General features: G+C 36.5%; 1 protein-coding gene across 4 annotated transcripts in view; it reads left to right on the plus strand.

Moving 5' to 3' along the window:
* LOC150089389 (tyrosine-protein phosphatase non-receptor type 9-like) overlaps positions 1-16,994 on the plus strand; it is a 316,237-nt gene that overhangs the window by 242,446 nt on the left and 56,797 nt on the right. For all 4 annotated transcript variants that reach the window (XM_090389348.1, XM_090389328.1, XM_090389331.1 and 1 more), the window contains one exon: positions 8,880-9,505. In XM_090389348.1, coding sequence (XP_090245474.1) covers positions 8,880-9,505 — 626 coding nt within the window. The remainder of the gene's footprint in view (positions 1-8,879; positions 9,506-16,994) is intronic.

The following is a 16,994-nucleotide window of genomic DNA, read 5'->3' on the forward strand; positions in this document are numbered from 1 at the left end:
GGGAATGGTGTGATTTTTTTTTTTTTTTTTTTTTTTTGGCTGCTGCTGCATAAGCTCATACACTTGCTTTCTTGCATCACATGCCACTACTACTACCTGATGTGTTGGGAACACCCATTTCTTGTGTGAAAGGCATTCACTTGAATTCTGTGTTGACTCTCCATCCTGGATTCCAACATTCCAGTTTGACATTAATCATGCAGTTATTTTGTTTGTTTTTGTTTATATAGGTAGATGTTTACACATCACATTAGAAAAGAATTAGTGTCAGTAATTTTATTACTGAGAACAAACCACAACTGTTAGAGAGAATTATTGAACAATTTGCAGCTGAACCGAATGGCAGTATTAATGTGGGTCAGCTACCCTGACCTACCTTTTCTTTCTGTTGTCCCAGACCACTACCATGGGTCCCAAAAAAAAAAGGGTGGAAAATTGGAATTGAAAGAGGGGTTCTGTGAGACTGTTTGTTCTAGGGATCCATATTGGCTTTTGACTCCCCAAAACTAAATAATTGTGAAGATCGAGATGATGATAACAGCATTGGATTTAATTAGCATGTTTCTTCTACAACCTGCTGACACTGGAAAAAGTTTTTTTAATTAATTTCCCAATCATGATAATAATGTGTATTTGAATGTCTACATACACATGTAGGCCAGTGAGTCACTATGCAAATCAAAGCAACTGCAGGTGAACTACGGTGCATGCACGGGTCAGGACATGGTATAAAAAACACTTGATACTGAGCTTCATTAATCATTGTTACTCTTGTTCTTCAGATGGGAAAGGCAGCGGACTTAAGCAAGTTTGACAAAGGCCAAATTGTAATGGCCAGACGACTGGGTCAGAGCATATCTGAAACAGCACGGCTGGCAGGGTGCTCACAATCAGCCATGGTTAGTACCTACCGAAAGTGGTCCAGGGAGGGGAAACCCACGAACTGCTGGCGAGGTGTTCGATGACCACGGCTCATCAATACTGAAGGTGAGCGAAGGCTCTCCCGGATGGTACATGCTAACAGAAGGGCGACTGTGGCATTACTAGCCAGTAATTGGAATGCTGGTGACCGGAATAATGTATCACAACACAGTGCCTTGAACCCCACTGAAAATGAGGTTACGTGGCCGCTTCGAGTGCCCATGCTAACCACGGTTCACCGGCGACAGTGACTACAATGGGCACACAAGCATCAAAACTGACCTAAAATGATCAGAAGAAGGTCGCCTGGTCCGATGAATCACGTTTCCTGTTGCACCATGTGGACAGCCAGGTTCTTCCTGTACATGTGCATCGTTTACCTGGGGAAGTGATGGCGCTTGGATACACCGTGGGATGAAAACAAGGCAGTGTCATGCTTTGGGTGATGTTCTCCTAAGATAACCTGGTCTAGTCATCCATGTGCTGGAGTCTCCGTAGCCAGGTAGGCAGGAGCAGCAGTGCGTAGCACACGCTTCTTGATTAGACCGGGGTTCGAGCCCATGACCACCCAATACAGAGGGTGCGGAATGGTCAGGGAATGACCACCATATATTCCCAGAGCAATATGGCTTAGTTGCTAATGCTCCTAAAAACTAAACAACAATATCCATGTGCCGGGCACTCTGACATCTACCACCTACCTGAACATCATTGCTGACCAGGTACACCCTTTCATGGCAACAGTCTTCCCCTCTAGCGGTGCCGTCTTTCAGCAGGATAATCCGAGACTGGTTCGCAGAACATTAGGAACACTTCTATCTATTGCCCTGGCCTCCAAATTCCCCAGACATCAATCCTATCGAGCATCTGTGGTTTGTTTTGGAACAGCAAAACCAATATGCAGTGTCTCAACCACAGACCTTACAGGCGTCAAAGGCCCTGCTGGTTACGTGTTGGTACCAGATACCACAAGACACGTTTAGACATCTTGTAGGAAGATTTCTAAACTTTGAATAGTGGTAAGGTATATTTCCGCTAATAAGCCACTCAGATTTAACCCCATGGGTAGACTGAAAAACTGTTTGAAAACTTTACCTTGGAAGGTAATATAATTGGCTTCAATTAAAAGTTTTATCAAATCAGAAATAGCTGTAATCGAGAGTTTTGTATGGTTAATAGGTAATGAGTTATGATTTAACACGTCACAGACAATATCCAAGGTGTATTCGACATTCGCGTTAGTTTATAGAGGGTTGACATTTAGCGAAAATAGATTGTCATTATCATTAAGTACATTATCTTTAATGTTATTAAATAGCGAATCGTTGTTTTTTTATCCCAAACTTTATAGTTTGTCTATATTATATATGTGGGAAGCTAAGGACCATGAATATCACATTCATGGTCCTTCACGCGCATGTGCCAAGATAGCAACTAATCTCCATGTTATAAATTCCAACACACAACTCGCAGTTTCACTTTCCTCTGATCATGACTCTAATCGAAAAGCCCCGTCTGCTTCAGGGAAGTAACAAAATTCTTTTAATTTCTTATTGTTTCAGAGGATTCGTAATGTTTTTTATGTTTTACCATTTGTTTCTAAAGTGTTTAAAGAATGGACTTATTGTTTAAATTAGTTTCAAAGCATTTAAATTGTTTTTAAAGTATGAATTATTGGCTTCTCTCACTGAGCCCGTCACCACCAAATACGGAAGATGCGGAAAGGTCAGGGAATGACCACCGCATATCCCGGAGCAATATGGCCTTAGTTGCTAATGCTCCTAAAAAAAACCAAATAACAAATAACAAATAGCTTCTCTCACTGAAAGATTTGGGTTGGTGATTCGACGTAGTTTGGGATCTTGGGCCTCCGATTCCGCGGTGCATTGAATCATTGATTTTCTCTATGAGTGCGAGGAATTTGTGTAAATTATTTGTAAAAGAATAACAGAAGTTTACCTCAATATGATACGTAGAACACCTTCCGTATGATACTCTCCAGAAATTGAAATGCAAACAATTTTAAAAAAATAAATAAAATAAAATTTACATTACAGTAAAACAATTAAAAATCAATTTTTTTCTTAATTTTAAATTGTGTTAAATTGATTTTTAATTGTTTTACTGTAATGTAAGTTTTTTTGATTTATTTTATTTATTTATTTTTTTAATTGTTTGCATTTTAATTTCCGGAGGGTATCATACGTATCATATTGAGGTAAACTTCTCTTATTCTTTTACAAATATTGATATCAACATAGAACGTATTGAGTGTTAGAGCTCTGGTTCATACAATGTAAATTATTTGTAAATTATAATTCAACAATGGAGACTTTCAGCACAGAAGTGTTCTACAAGACATCATAAAGGTAATTCCTCCTTTTCTTAACTAATTGATAAATAATGTAGAATGTATTGAGCCATTGTTGTAGCTCTGACAATCTGTTAATTACATTAATTCCTATAAATTCCTTTTGGCAATTCCACAAACCTCTCTTACTCTCCACTCATCTTTTCAACCTTGCAAGCATGAGAGATATATTGTGCACACCTTTGCACAGAAATATACCAAATTAACACTTAGATATTCCGCCCAATATCACCACGTAGCATTCCTAAAATATGGCCTCCAACAAAATATTATTCCGAAATTCGCCATCATCAAATTCAACCAAAATTTACCGGGCATAAATAAACTAGCTCACACCACATCACGTAGAATCATTTGCCTCACCTTGAAATCTCATTATCCTACCAAGCAACAATAACAATATGCTGGCATCAAGTCAAACAAATTTGTAATAAATTAAGAAAATACCTACACCCTAACGATTGGTCAGCATTAAAAACACTATCACTTTTTGTTGCAAAGCAGTACCTTCAGAATTAGAGACCGACACAGAAATAAACTAAACAGGCTATTCCGGATATCAAGAAATCCACATGCTAATTACCCCGAACCACCCCCCCACTCAACTTGCAACTCACCTGCCCAAGCCCATGACGCTAATCTCTCTCTCTCTCTCTCTCTCTCTCTCTCTCTCTACAAGCTCCCTAACCTGTGACCAAATTTTGCTTCTGTCCAAAGGTTTAAATTACAATTTGCCTAAGAAACAACTTATTATAATGTTGAATTTATACTTTGGAATGTTCCACACAAAGCCATAATCGTTCAACTATTTATCAGATGGTGAATGAACCTAAAAGCCCGCACCTTCCCAAATTAAATTGAAAGGAAATCTCAGTGCTGCGTGACCTTCGAAACAAAGTTATCATGATACAAAAAGCAGACATACGTGACACGGTTGTAGTGTTTTAGACAAGCAAGATTATATCAAAAAATTAAATTCCATAGTATCAGATACTTTGACTTACCTAGAGGTCAATCAGGACCTATTTTCCAATTTAGTCAACCAGTATAATCAGACATTAACGACATACTGGAAAAACAATTACATTACGATGTCCCAGTTAAAACAATTAAAAGCTAGGATGTAGAATATACCCACACTTTTTGGCCAGGTTAACCTACATAACACTGATTTCCCCATTCGTCCCATCGTTTTATGTAAGCATTAGCATCCCACATATATAATATAGTCAAACCTTTCAGACAAACTATAAAGTTTGGGATAAAAAAAAACAATGTATTGCTATTTAATAACCTTCAAGATATTGTACTTAATGATAATGACATTCTATTTTCACTAGATGTCACCTCTCTGTACACTAATATGAACATCGAATACCTTCTTCTCCTCCTTGGATTTCTCCATTGTATCAACAGCTATCCTCGACCTAACCTTTTTTATATATATAATTAAATTTTGTTTCTCCACTCTTTTCTGTCCCCCCAGTCTCCATTCTCCAATTTCCTATTTTCCATAGCCACCCTCACTCCCTCCATCCATGTACTTCTAGGTCTTCCCTCCTTTTCCTTCTAGAGCGGGGGGTGTCCATTCCATTTCTTTTTTTAGGTAATCTCTCTTCCCCCATTCTCATAACATGTCCATACCATTCTAATCTTTTTTGTTCTGTTTTTGTCAATGTTTATTTGAGCATCCATTGCTTTTCATATATCCTTATTTCTAACTCTTTAGTTTAGATCTTCGGGCTGATCTTCTCCAAAAATCCATCTTAACAGCTAGCAGTTTCTTCCTTTACCTTTCCTTTATAGTCCAAATCTCAGATCCATATAGTAAGATACTCAGAAAAATTGCATTATATAGTAAATCATTTGGTTTTTGGGAGAATGTTATTGCTCCATAAAATTGGATTCAATATTCCCAAGATCTTTCTTCCCTCATTAATTCTTGTAATCTCATCTTCAGATGAACCAACCATCTCTAAATGAAACATCGTAAATGATTTTGTAATAACTGAGAAGACTTTCCTCTCAGTTATTAAAAGCGAAAGATAAATCATTGAAGATAAACATAAGAAAGCTGCCTGGGGTGGATGGGATCTATCCAATTATATTAAGGGAGGCGCCAGAAAAAGAGGTAAACCATCCCTTAGTCACAATTATAAGAGCAACCCATCCATAAACTGATCCACGGAAGGTTAGCATCTCTTTGTAGTGTGAAGCAAAGATTGTTACTGACGCAGTAAACACAGTAGTGAGGATTCAAAATACCATTTAATTTGAATGTTGCTTTGTCTGACCAAATGATGCATCCTAAAAATAATACTGCTCTGCCCTTGCAATGTTAACCTTACAATGTTAATCAAAAATTCTGCTTGTATTAATATTAATAGTGGCAAAGCAGAGAGAAATAAATAAACCATTTATTTATAAATAAATAAATAAAGTAACTTTTGAAAGTTCCATTAAAAATGTAGTTCAGATTACTTAACATCAGAGAACTTTTCTTCAAATGCAAAACAGTGGAATTTATCATCCTCCCATCTCTACCACTAGTCTCATTAGTCATCAGACATGCATTTAGGTTTAAACATTGAACAGTACCTCCTGGTTGGTATAAAAAGCCTCACGACTTCTATGGTTACATCAGTGGATGCTTTTCATTTAGAATTTGCAGTTGGCAATATCTTTTTGTGGACTATGCAACAGAGGAATGGCAAGCTGGCTGCATTATTTCCCTTAAACCTAATGGATTTCGACCATTATCAGATGACATTGATGCTACAACATCTGGGATAACTGATGCAGCTGTTCTTAGACTATGGAGAACAGCTGTGAAGAATACTGGGTGGTCAGCTAAAACTCAACTGTATCTCTCAACACTAAGCATAACATTGCTTTACAACCCCGCAAAAATAAAACTGGTGGAAGAAGAACTAAAAAAGATCAAGTGAGATATCGTAGGAATATCAGAGACACATTGGACAGAAGAAGGAACACTGGATATGACAGAAGGAAGAAAAGACAACACACATAGAGAAGGAGTTGCTTTCATAGTAAAGAAATATATGTTAAATTCGATAATAGAAATTCACCCACACATCTCAAGAATGCTAAGCTTAAATATAAAAGGTAAAGAAAAAGGAATCTTGATAAAAAATAATCCAGGTATATGCCCCAGACTCCTCACATGATGACACAGAGACAGCTTCCTTTTATTCAGACCTACAAGAAATCATAGATAACGCAAACAAAAAAGATGGTATAATGCAAAGAGTTTAATGCAAAAGTTGGAGGCTTTTTGACAGACATATTAGGAAAATTCGGGAGGGAATAGAAATGAACGAGATGAAGAACTCAACTTTTCCAAAGAAAACAAATTATTCATCATCCACACTGTTCTACCACAGATTTCAGCATAAATATGCATGGACATCACCAGACAGAAATACAAAAAATTGCATCCATACATCTTATATTTATTAACATTTTGAATAGATGATTTCCAGTTGTTATTTATACAACTGGAAATCATCTATTCAAAATGTTAAAACTCTAAGAAGTGCAGATTTTGACACCAACCACGAACTGCTAGCAGCTACAATTAAATGGAAATCTAAAAATATGAAGCCAAAGAACAAAAGAACAACATTAAATATACAGTAGAGTTGGTTATCCGGAATAATTTGAAAGGCTGATATTTCTTCTCCTTCTTTTTTTTATTAATGGTAGTATTTGAGACAAATGTTTATTATGCTATGAGAGTATTTCTGTCTATTTTTTTACGTCATATATCTGATGAAATGTTGGATTAGGACTGATGGGTTTTCTCAGAAACCATGAGTTATAATCATTTGCTTCCGTAAACCCAATTTTCCATGACATATTTTGTTCTCTTCATTTCATATTATGTTTAGTTTAGCTCCAGATTCAGTAAGAATAATATCGGCCCAAAACTGTGCAATTTATTATTTTTCTCAGCTTTTTTTTAAGGGTTTTCAAAGTTTGATTAACTCCTGGCATCCACTTTCCTAAAAAACTCCTTATGCATGAATGTAGATACAAAATGCTAAGCTTATACAGCATCAGCCAAAAAAAGAAAAAAAAAAAACCTTCTTACTTCACTGATCCATTTGTTCCAAATGTTTGTCTAATTCTGCCTTTAATTTATTTAAGTTATCAACTTCCACAACAGCAGATGGAAGTTTGTTCCAGCAATCAACTACCTGCTGGCTAAAGGCAAATTTCTGCACATCTATCTACAACTGTCTTTCCTGTTTGAATCTGTGCCCCTCCCCCCACCTCAGGTTTGTAATCTGAGCAAAAGGAAAAATCCCATTGAGCCTGCTCAATCCATTCAAGGCCTTATACACCTCAGTCAGATCGCCTTGCAGGCGCCTAGTCTCCAGACGCTGCAATTTGCAGAACTTAAGCCTTTCTTCATAAGAGCACCCCCTTTGTTCCTCTCACCAGTCTTGTTGCCCTTCTTTGTACAATTCTACATTCTTCCTAAAATGAGGCTTCTAGACCTGTACACAGTACTCAAAGTGTGGCCTGACTATTGCCTTATACAAGGGGATAATCACCTCCTTATCCCTTCTTGCAAAATTCCTTATATCATTGACAAGACCCCATGACCTACTCTGGTAGCCTGTCTGCACTGCTCAGAAAAATTCATATTTTTGTATCTTTGCCAAAGATTTTTCATAATCTGCCTTTTTAATTTTAAAATAGCTGGGATTAATTTTTGTTTGTAACAACTAATAATAAACTTGTCTACATATAAAAATTTTTTTAGTTGTTTTCAGATGAGTTAGTAGTATTTTTGTGCCCCTAAACTCCAGTTTTTCATCTCACAAAACAGACAAACCAAAGAATTATTAATATGTATAATTAACCACTCTTTAACATGTGGAGTTTTTAATATATATTTTATTAAGCATAGCCTAAACTAATATATACAATAGTGTGACGTTTCGGGTATCTTGCCGATACCCATCATCAGGCCGTGCTGTTTGGGAATAGAGATAAAATTAAAAAGGTGAAGGTTACTAATTAGATTTACATTGAGCAGTTCTAAATTACAATCATAATTTTTTTTAACAAAGGATCTGTTATAAGATGTATTAACAATTGGTCATTTCTAATTTTCAGTAATGTCCTACCCCAACTATATTAGACAAACCAAACTTTAGATTCCATTTTAAAAACATGATATCACAACAAATTGTGGCCTGAGATAACTTTATGAAGGATTTATTTTGCACTGTCACTATACTGCATAACTCCTAAAAATATAGTTTAGCGTTTAGATTAAAAAAAAAAAAAAAGTTAAATTTTTCAGAAGAGTAATTTTTTTAGTTTTACTGAATTGTTACAAATATAAGAACAGATAGCAGATTCTCTATTAATTGTTCTAGAATGGTTCCATATTGATTCCATTTATTCATAATATCTGACTTCTGTATCAGCATTATCTTATGCACAGCGGTGAGTTTAATTTGAATTTTAAAATGTTGCTTAACATGTACAATATTACTGTATTTCTATTTATTTGTTATGTTACAATGCTATATTTTGCTTCTTTCTTTAGGTATACATGGTCAACATCTCTCAGTTAGCTCTGCACATTCCTGCATCTTCATTACCTAGAGAATTAGGAGGAAATCTTCATGTTGATCATAAAGCATGGCTGTTGCAATGTATAAAATCTGTGACCAATCGTTATGGTGACCTTTTGTCTCTTCCATCATCTCCATCTATACCAAACTGCACACTTATGAGTTCCAAAGATAGTACTGGAATACAAAATGGTGCTCATGGTGGTCCTCATAATCTACTGAGCAGTGAAGGAGAAGGTGAAACTGATGAATCAAGTGAACATCAAAGCTCAGTGCATGAAAAACAGAATTCAGAAGACAGAGAAAAGGAAGTAGAAGTGACAAAAGAAATAAAAAATAAAGCTCTTAATAAGAAACAGGAGACTATACTTTTGTCTCCTGAATCAGCTGCTGATATTACAGAAGATGAAGAAAAACATTTATCAAGTAGCTCTGCTTCATCATCTCTGTCTGATGAATCACTTCACACTGATGATGGGCAGGGAATGTCTTTAGAAGAGTTTATTGAACATCTCCAGAAGAAAGGAAGGAAAGGTCTCTATCAAGAGTATACTGAAATTAAAGCCAAAGGCCCAGATGGTACATTTGAAACTTCAAGGTATGGAAATTCTTTCAAGGTAGAGAAAACAAAATGCATTTTTAATTTCAGTTTAGAATTTGACCTACAGGGTATTTTATTTTTAAATGAATTCGATCTGAACAGGTTCATTCTCTATTAAGCAGTTTAAATCTTAGTTTTATTAACCATTTATAGTAACAAATATATATACATTATGTCACCTTCCAGTGCGAAAACTTTTGTGTGATATACTGTTCATTTTGATGTGCTGTGGGGTTGTATGTGTTATTTATATGCAAAATTCCATCTCTGTTTGCTAAAAATAAAATAAAATATCCATTAATGTGTTGAATGAGTTTTGCCCAAGATTTTTATTGCTCATTAGTAAGTTTGTTCTTTTACAACATTGAGGCCTTTCTCCTGATTGCTTCATGATGTTTAACAGACATATATAATGCTGATGTGTATAAAATGCCAAGTAATGCCCATTATAATGAGTACTCCTATATCAAAAGTTAAAACAGGAATTTGTGTACAATGCATTTCACAAATTAAAGTCAAGTATACTTTACTTGACTTTAATTTGGGAAACACATCCATTACATATACAGTAAATGAATGTTGTTAAAATAATTTAAACATAAGTTTCACTCTTATTTACTCTTTTTGGATTAATTAATAGTGTTTCAAAATATGAAAAAAAAATTTCATAAACATATAAACAGGAATATACCTCTGAAAATAGGAAATAATGTGCAATCCTTGTGTTTGGCAGTGAAAAAATATATTTTGCTCTATATAGTTAACTTCAGTGAGACTACTATCATCATATCATCCTCTGTTTCCTATGGAAAACAGATTACTGTGGATATAAAAAATTTGTATGTAATAATTATTATTTTAAGCAATGGCACTTGTTGCCCCCTATCTATATTGTGTATTTGTAGAAGTACGTGCATGTGTCCTTGGGCTAAAGAGCCCAGAATACTTTGAGAGAGGATGCTATTCTCTCTTCTTAGGATCAGCTTAATTGAAGAAGCCTTTAAGATTCCTCCAGCGGCAGGCAGCAGTATGTCATGCCAAATGAGTTGCCATGGAAAATAGATCACATGGGTGTTTAGTATTATTCTTATTTCAATGTCACCAAAGCTTGTGTCATATCAGCATTTTATTGTTATCTGTAGAAGTGTGCATTCATGTGCTGATTTGCAACATGTTTTGCAAGCCAAAAAACCAGATTAACTCTCAGGGAACTCCACTCCCTCCACCTGCGATTGGCTGACTACAGCCTTAGTTGAAGAGGACATGAGAAATTGCTCCAGTAATCAACAGGAATCGAACCCAGACTTCTCCAAGTACATGGAAGCCAGCAGTGTGTCATGTGAACTCAGTTGCCACAGAGGACACATCACTGTGGGTAGTCATAGTGTGTTATATATACTTGTTTGTGGTCCCTAGGGTTTCCCCCAAATGCCACTGTGTCATCTGTACTTGGCATAAGCCAATATCAGCTGTGAAGTTGGAATGTGGGTTTGTGAAAGGTGTGGTGAAGTGCTGTGTTGGAGTGTTGTAGGCTGACAACTGACTTAGCAGCTGGGGCAGTAAACACCTGTTCAGGTGCCCCCATCTCCCATCCCTTGCCACAAGGAGACACACTAGGTTCTGTAATTAAAGACTCTTGCTGGGCTTCCCAGAGAAATCAGAAGCCTGGGTGAAACATTGAAATGAGGAGGGGTGGGGGAGAAGTACAATAGGGTAGAGGGTGGGGGGAAGAGAACAGAAAGAAAGGGAATAGAAAAGTGAGGCATCCTCTTGGAAGTTGGAAGATATTAGATACTTAAAAACTAAAGTTGAAAGAACAGGAAAGAACATGGCATACATTCACCCCACATGGGATTAGCAAAAACCCACTCCAAGAACACCTTCAGAGCCAGCAGAAGCATAGGGGTAAATCCCATCCAGTGTGATGTTGGTCAGCAGTATATCTCACCCCGAAATGGAGTCGTCAGTCAGTCCATTAGTGTCAAGATCAAGACATCAGCACAGTTTCCTGGCGATGAATCAAGTTCAATTAGTCAGTAGTTAGGAAGGTCAAGATCGGATGCCAGCAAAGTTCTGCTGTACAAACAAGTCATTAAAGAGGTTGCCATAACTAGAAAGTTGGTCCTGTGAAAGTAGAGAATTCCAGTGTAGTCTGAAGACAGCAGCAGGTCAGATGAAGATGGGCTACTGCAGTCTGTGAATTTAAGTTCTTCACTTGAAAACTTTATTGACAAATTAGGAGAATGCCAGGAATTTTTCTTTTGTGGCAATCAAAGAAGGAGAATCCTGTCTGAATGTGTAGGCTGAAACTCAGGTTAGTGTAGATGAGGAAATCATGCAGTATGTGATTTTGTCCCACAAAATTCCAAATCAAATCAAGCAGTATGTGTTCCGAGGTTTCCAGTTGGTCACATTTGCAGTTGGAGAGAAGCCAAGTTCATGAAGTTTCACATTCATGTTGCCACATCCAGAAATGAGGTATGTGGCATGAAACCATTGGTTGAACCATTTGAGATGGAATTTGCTAAACTCCTGCACCTTTGGAAGAAGCCTAAAGGTAGCCCTGTCTTCAATTGATAATGGGCATTCAGATTTCAAGCCCATTATCAGTGGTTCACAACCACCATTCTGATTCTGGTTTTCTCCATTTGGATTGGGTTGTTGAGGTCCAGGATGATGTCATCCTGTTCGTTATGGATGTCCTTTCTGTGATGTTATTTCAGGCAATGGAAAGCAATCTCATGCTTGATAGACAGTTTTTCACATGTAATCTGCAGAGCTAGGGTGGAAACTGTCCTGCAGGCCCTGGAGATTGTGAGGAGGATAATTCTCTGGATCTGGATCAGTCTCTGCTGGACAGTGGAAGCCTCGATTTGACGTATATTCAGTGTACATTTCTTCCTATTATGACATCAGCATCATATGTCATACTAGGGAGAAATATACACTTAAAGTATAACTTTAGTCAGCATCCCTTCTGGCCCCAGTCCTTCCAAGTACTTGAACAATTTTCCACAGATGTTTTTCACTTTTTCTTTGAGATGGCTGCAGTGTGGGGTAAGAAAGAAAATTTCATCTTGGAAAATACCCAGATATATTTGTAAGAACTTTTATTTTATTTTTTGCTCTCTATATTTGACGGTGGGGGATCTTAGGGTGTCCAAAGACCCTCTGAGGAGCATCTGTCTTGTTTTCATTGTGGAGACATTGAGCTTGTTCTGCAGCATCATTCAGCAGGGTCCTCAAGAATTATTAGAGATATACTCAAATTGTTGTCTCAAGTCTCAGCAGGGGATGATGGCTAAGTGATGTTCTGGTGTTCCCTCACAAGCCTGTTGAACACTGTTCCAGCATAGTGGTCAGAGAATTGGCAACCCTTAGTGACTTAGCATCGGTAATGGCCATATGATGCAAGGATTTTTTGTTTGGTGCAGCTTATGCTGCACCAAACAAAATATATATATAAATAAAATTTTCAAAAAATTATAATTAAATTAAAATAAATAATAATAAGAGAAAAGGAAATAGGCAGTCTATCATTTTTCCCTCCTCCCATAAGTAACTATCCAGCTGACCTTTGAATTTCCCCAAACTGTTAGCCTCTACCATCCATGTAGGTAACTCATTCCAGTAATTTATAACTCATTGGCTAAAATAATAAAACTTCCTGCAATCCAGTCTAAACATCTCTCCCCGTAACTTGAATTTATGGCCCCTAGTTCTAGAATCATTTATAACTGAAAATTTCATTGTCATTCTAAGTTATTATGAGGTTACTGTTCCCCAGGTGTAAGACCTTACACTTTGCTGAATTAAAGCATAGCTGCCACTTTTCTGACCATCCCTGAAGTCTATTTAGGTCACTCTGAAGAAGCTGTGCTTGGTGATGATCATTTACCACTCTACCAATCTTTACATCATCTGAAAATTTTAGACATCATTCACTCTATCCATTCAATAATGTCATTTAAGAAAATCAGAAAAACAATAGTTGTCCGAATACTGATCCTTGAGAAACCCTACTTCTTACATCAACCCAATCTGAGGAATAACCATTTATCACAACCCTCTGCCTTCTGCCCTGAAGCCATCCCGCTATTCATCTAAGGATTTTCTCTGTGATTCCAACCTGTTCCTGGGTATAAAGTAACCACTCATTATTATTATTATTATTATTATTAGCCATATGGCGCAAGGAAGCTTGAGGCTTATGCTGCACCAGCCAAAAAAAAAAAATTCCCGAGTTACCTGAGAGAGAGGAGAGAGAGAGAGAGAGAGAGAGAGAGAGAGAGAGAGAGAGAGAGAGAGAGAAAGAGTCAGAAGTAGAAAGGAATCGCCAAGAAAGAGAAGGATGATGATGCTTTGTTGAAATCCAAATAAACAATGTCGAAATTATTCTCTAAATCCAGGTCACTAATGGCCCTGTCAAAATAGATAGCCAGATTTGTTAAACATGATTTTCCCTTTACAAAACCATGCTGAGTGTATCCTTCAGAATTCCATTTCTATCCAAATGATCCTGTATCCTCCCTTGTCATTGCCTCCATGATTTTACCTACTACTGAAGTTAGACTGACCGGTCTGTAATTTCCCACTACACTCTTAGAACTGCATTTATGTATTGGATATACTGTACATTGGCACTTTTCCAATCCAACAGAATCTCTCCTGAGGCCAGTGATGCTCTCATAATTAGCCCCAATGGTTCAATGCACTCACTTCCTACCAGTAGTGAGCTGTGAATATTTTAACAATGGGCTCGCACTTTTGCCGACTTTTTGATGTGAAACATCCTTTTGAGGGGGGGGTACCTACCGAGTAAATCTAATCGGTCACAGAAGTGACGTCACCCGCGGCATCTGCCAGAGGTGCTTCCCACCCTCAGACAACTAGTCTGTGTGGGACACTCACTAGTAGTATGATTAGATTAGAGCATGTGACGCATTTTTTTTTTTTTTTTTTGACCAGTACGATATCTCGAGTTCTAACTGTTTGGAATTTTTAATAGTATGACGTCACAACCATGTGGCGTCACTATATGATGTGAAGGATGTTTCACATAAAACCATCTACCGCTCGTGCTTGGCAGATGCATGACTTTTTTATTCTTTTTTTTACAACTAGGGAAATATAATGGATACATTTTTTTTCGTGATAAAATTTTAATATTGCGAATAAAAAATAAAAATATTCCCCATATTACAAATAACGAATTATCACAAAACATTCTAGAATATAAAAACAAATATTACATAAAAAAGAAACTGTTCTAGAAAAGATACACAAAAATCACAGATTACATGAAAAAAAATATTGCACAAATATCCAGGAAATTTTTCTTTTAAAAATTGCCATATGAAATTTATTTCTTTATTAATATTGACATAACGATCCGGATCAAATTGAAGCAATGGTTTTCCATTTAGATGTATGGTCATCATAATCTGCAATGTGTTTAATTTTCAACATTATTCATTCATTTATTCATACAATATTATTCATTACGCTGAAAGCTCGCTCAGTTTCATCACTGCTAATCGCAATGGTTTCAAAGATATTTTTGGCTTTCTTAATTGTAAAGGGAATTTCACTCGATTTTAAAAATAAACTGTCTTCAACAAAATCACTAAAATCGTTAATTTTTATTTCATATTTTATCAAAAAACAAATTTCTTATTCGGTTTTCAGTCTTGCCACCGAGACGAAAGTTCTTTTAATTTCCACGATTTCCGGTAGAATGTGCTTAAAATTTCTTTTAATGGTATGATTATTTTCTTTATTTAATTTAAAATCACCCTGTTGCATTAATAACTTGTCACGAGGTAATTTTACTGTTCTTACTTTCTATTTTGATTCCTTCAAATTCTTTCCACTTCATCATGCTCTCAATTTTAGCTTCATATTTTTCTTCAGAATTTTTCAAATTAGCAATAGCATTGATTGTTCGAATAATTAATTTATCTGCTTTTGCCATAGTGAATCTGTAAAGCTTCTGAAATGTAAGAAAGCTCCTGCAGGATGTCGATCATTAGTGCTAAATGGTTAAGAAAGTCCAGATTTAAAAGTCGCTTTAACAATCCCAAATAAAAATAAATTTCCCGTTTATACTCCAGGGCGACCATATCGTCAGAAGAGTTCACAAGGTAGAAAGAATACAAGAAACAGCACCGTATTCAGCAGTCAGGGTGCTTGAACCCAAGTCACTCAAGGCACATGTACTTATGCACTCGCATGCCTGACCGCTGGGCTACGGCGGCATCTGATCCAAAATGTTTGCACAATGCAGGATAATTCCCTTAACCCACAATTACCATTCGCAAGCTACAAGCTACTCTTCATAGCCCAAACACATGACCAATCTTTGTAGTTTCCACATCAAATTCTTTAGCAATTATCCTTAATTCACGCTAGTTTTTTGGAGATTGGTAATACAGTTTTTTTTTTTTGTTTTTTTTTAATTATTGCCTGTATGCCATTATAAACATTTTCTACGCAGTGAAAGGCTCGACAAAGTTTCAAAATCTGTCAACATTTCATCTTCTTGAAGTTTATATAATATCTTAGTTTCCTCAATCTCCCCCCTACGTTGCTACTGTCACTAGTTCTTTGAATACTGTGCAAAATATCGGAAGCACTCAGATATTCGGTTACTGTAAACATGTAAACATAGATAGGAGAAATTTACTGGAAGGCATGGCTCACTCACTTCTCCGAAAAACATACGCCTGTTTGTCGGAGTAAAGGGGAACCACAACACAGGTTGACCAGAGGCTATTATCCATGTCGGGTATCTTCTTAATCCTCTGACTGGCTTTGGAAAGCATATTGACTAGCGCAACTTCTCAGAATGTGGCTGCATAAGTTTTACAGACACCACTAACATTGTGGGACGGTAATCCCTTTCACCCTTAAATTGCGCTTTCTAATTACCTAAAGGCCAGAGGTGAGAACAATGCATACAAAGTTGTCTCTCCTAATCTGTTCGTTACATGGAAATAATTTTCATTCTATGGAAACTACTGTATTTTAAATGTAATTAAGGGAATTTTAAAAAATTCGGTATAAAGAAGTTGGTTAAACAGAGGTCTGACTGTAATTAAATCAAAAATGAAGCAATTTTAAAATACATAACTGATCAATTGCACCATTAAAATGCTGGGAATGGGGCCCCGTTCGCCCACTGTAGTTTCGGCTCAATAATTGCGCATTTAGGATTTCATTTGTAAAATAAATGATCGTCTCAACAATGGGCTCGCATATTTTCAAAAAAAATAACAATGGGCTCTCGCGAGCCCACTATAGGTCACCACTGCTTCCTACCTACCTTAAAATTATAGGGTATATGCCATCAACCCCAGGAGCCTTACTCGCTTGTAGTCTCAAATTTTTTTCATTAAATAATCATGTGAAATTTCAATATCATTAATTACATATTTTTCAACTTTACTCTAATAATTTCTCATTGATATAAAGAGACAACGAGAGT

This window comes from Mastigoproctus giganteus, chromosome 2, assembly GCF_048544385.1.
Source record: "Mastigoproctus giganteus isolate SK-2022 chromosome 2, ASM4854438v1, whole genome shotgun sequence".
NCBI classification, from domain to species: Eukaryota; Metazoa; Arthropoda; class Arachnida; order Uropygi; family Thelyphonidae; genus Mastigoproctus; species Mastigoproctus giganteus.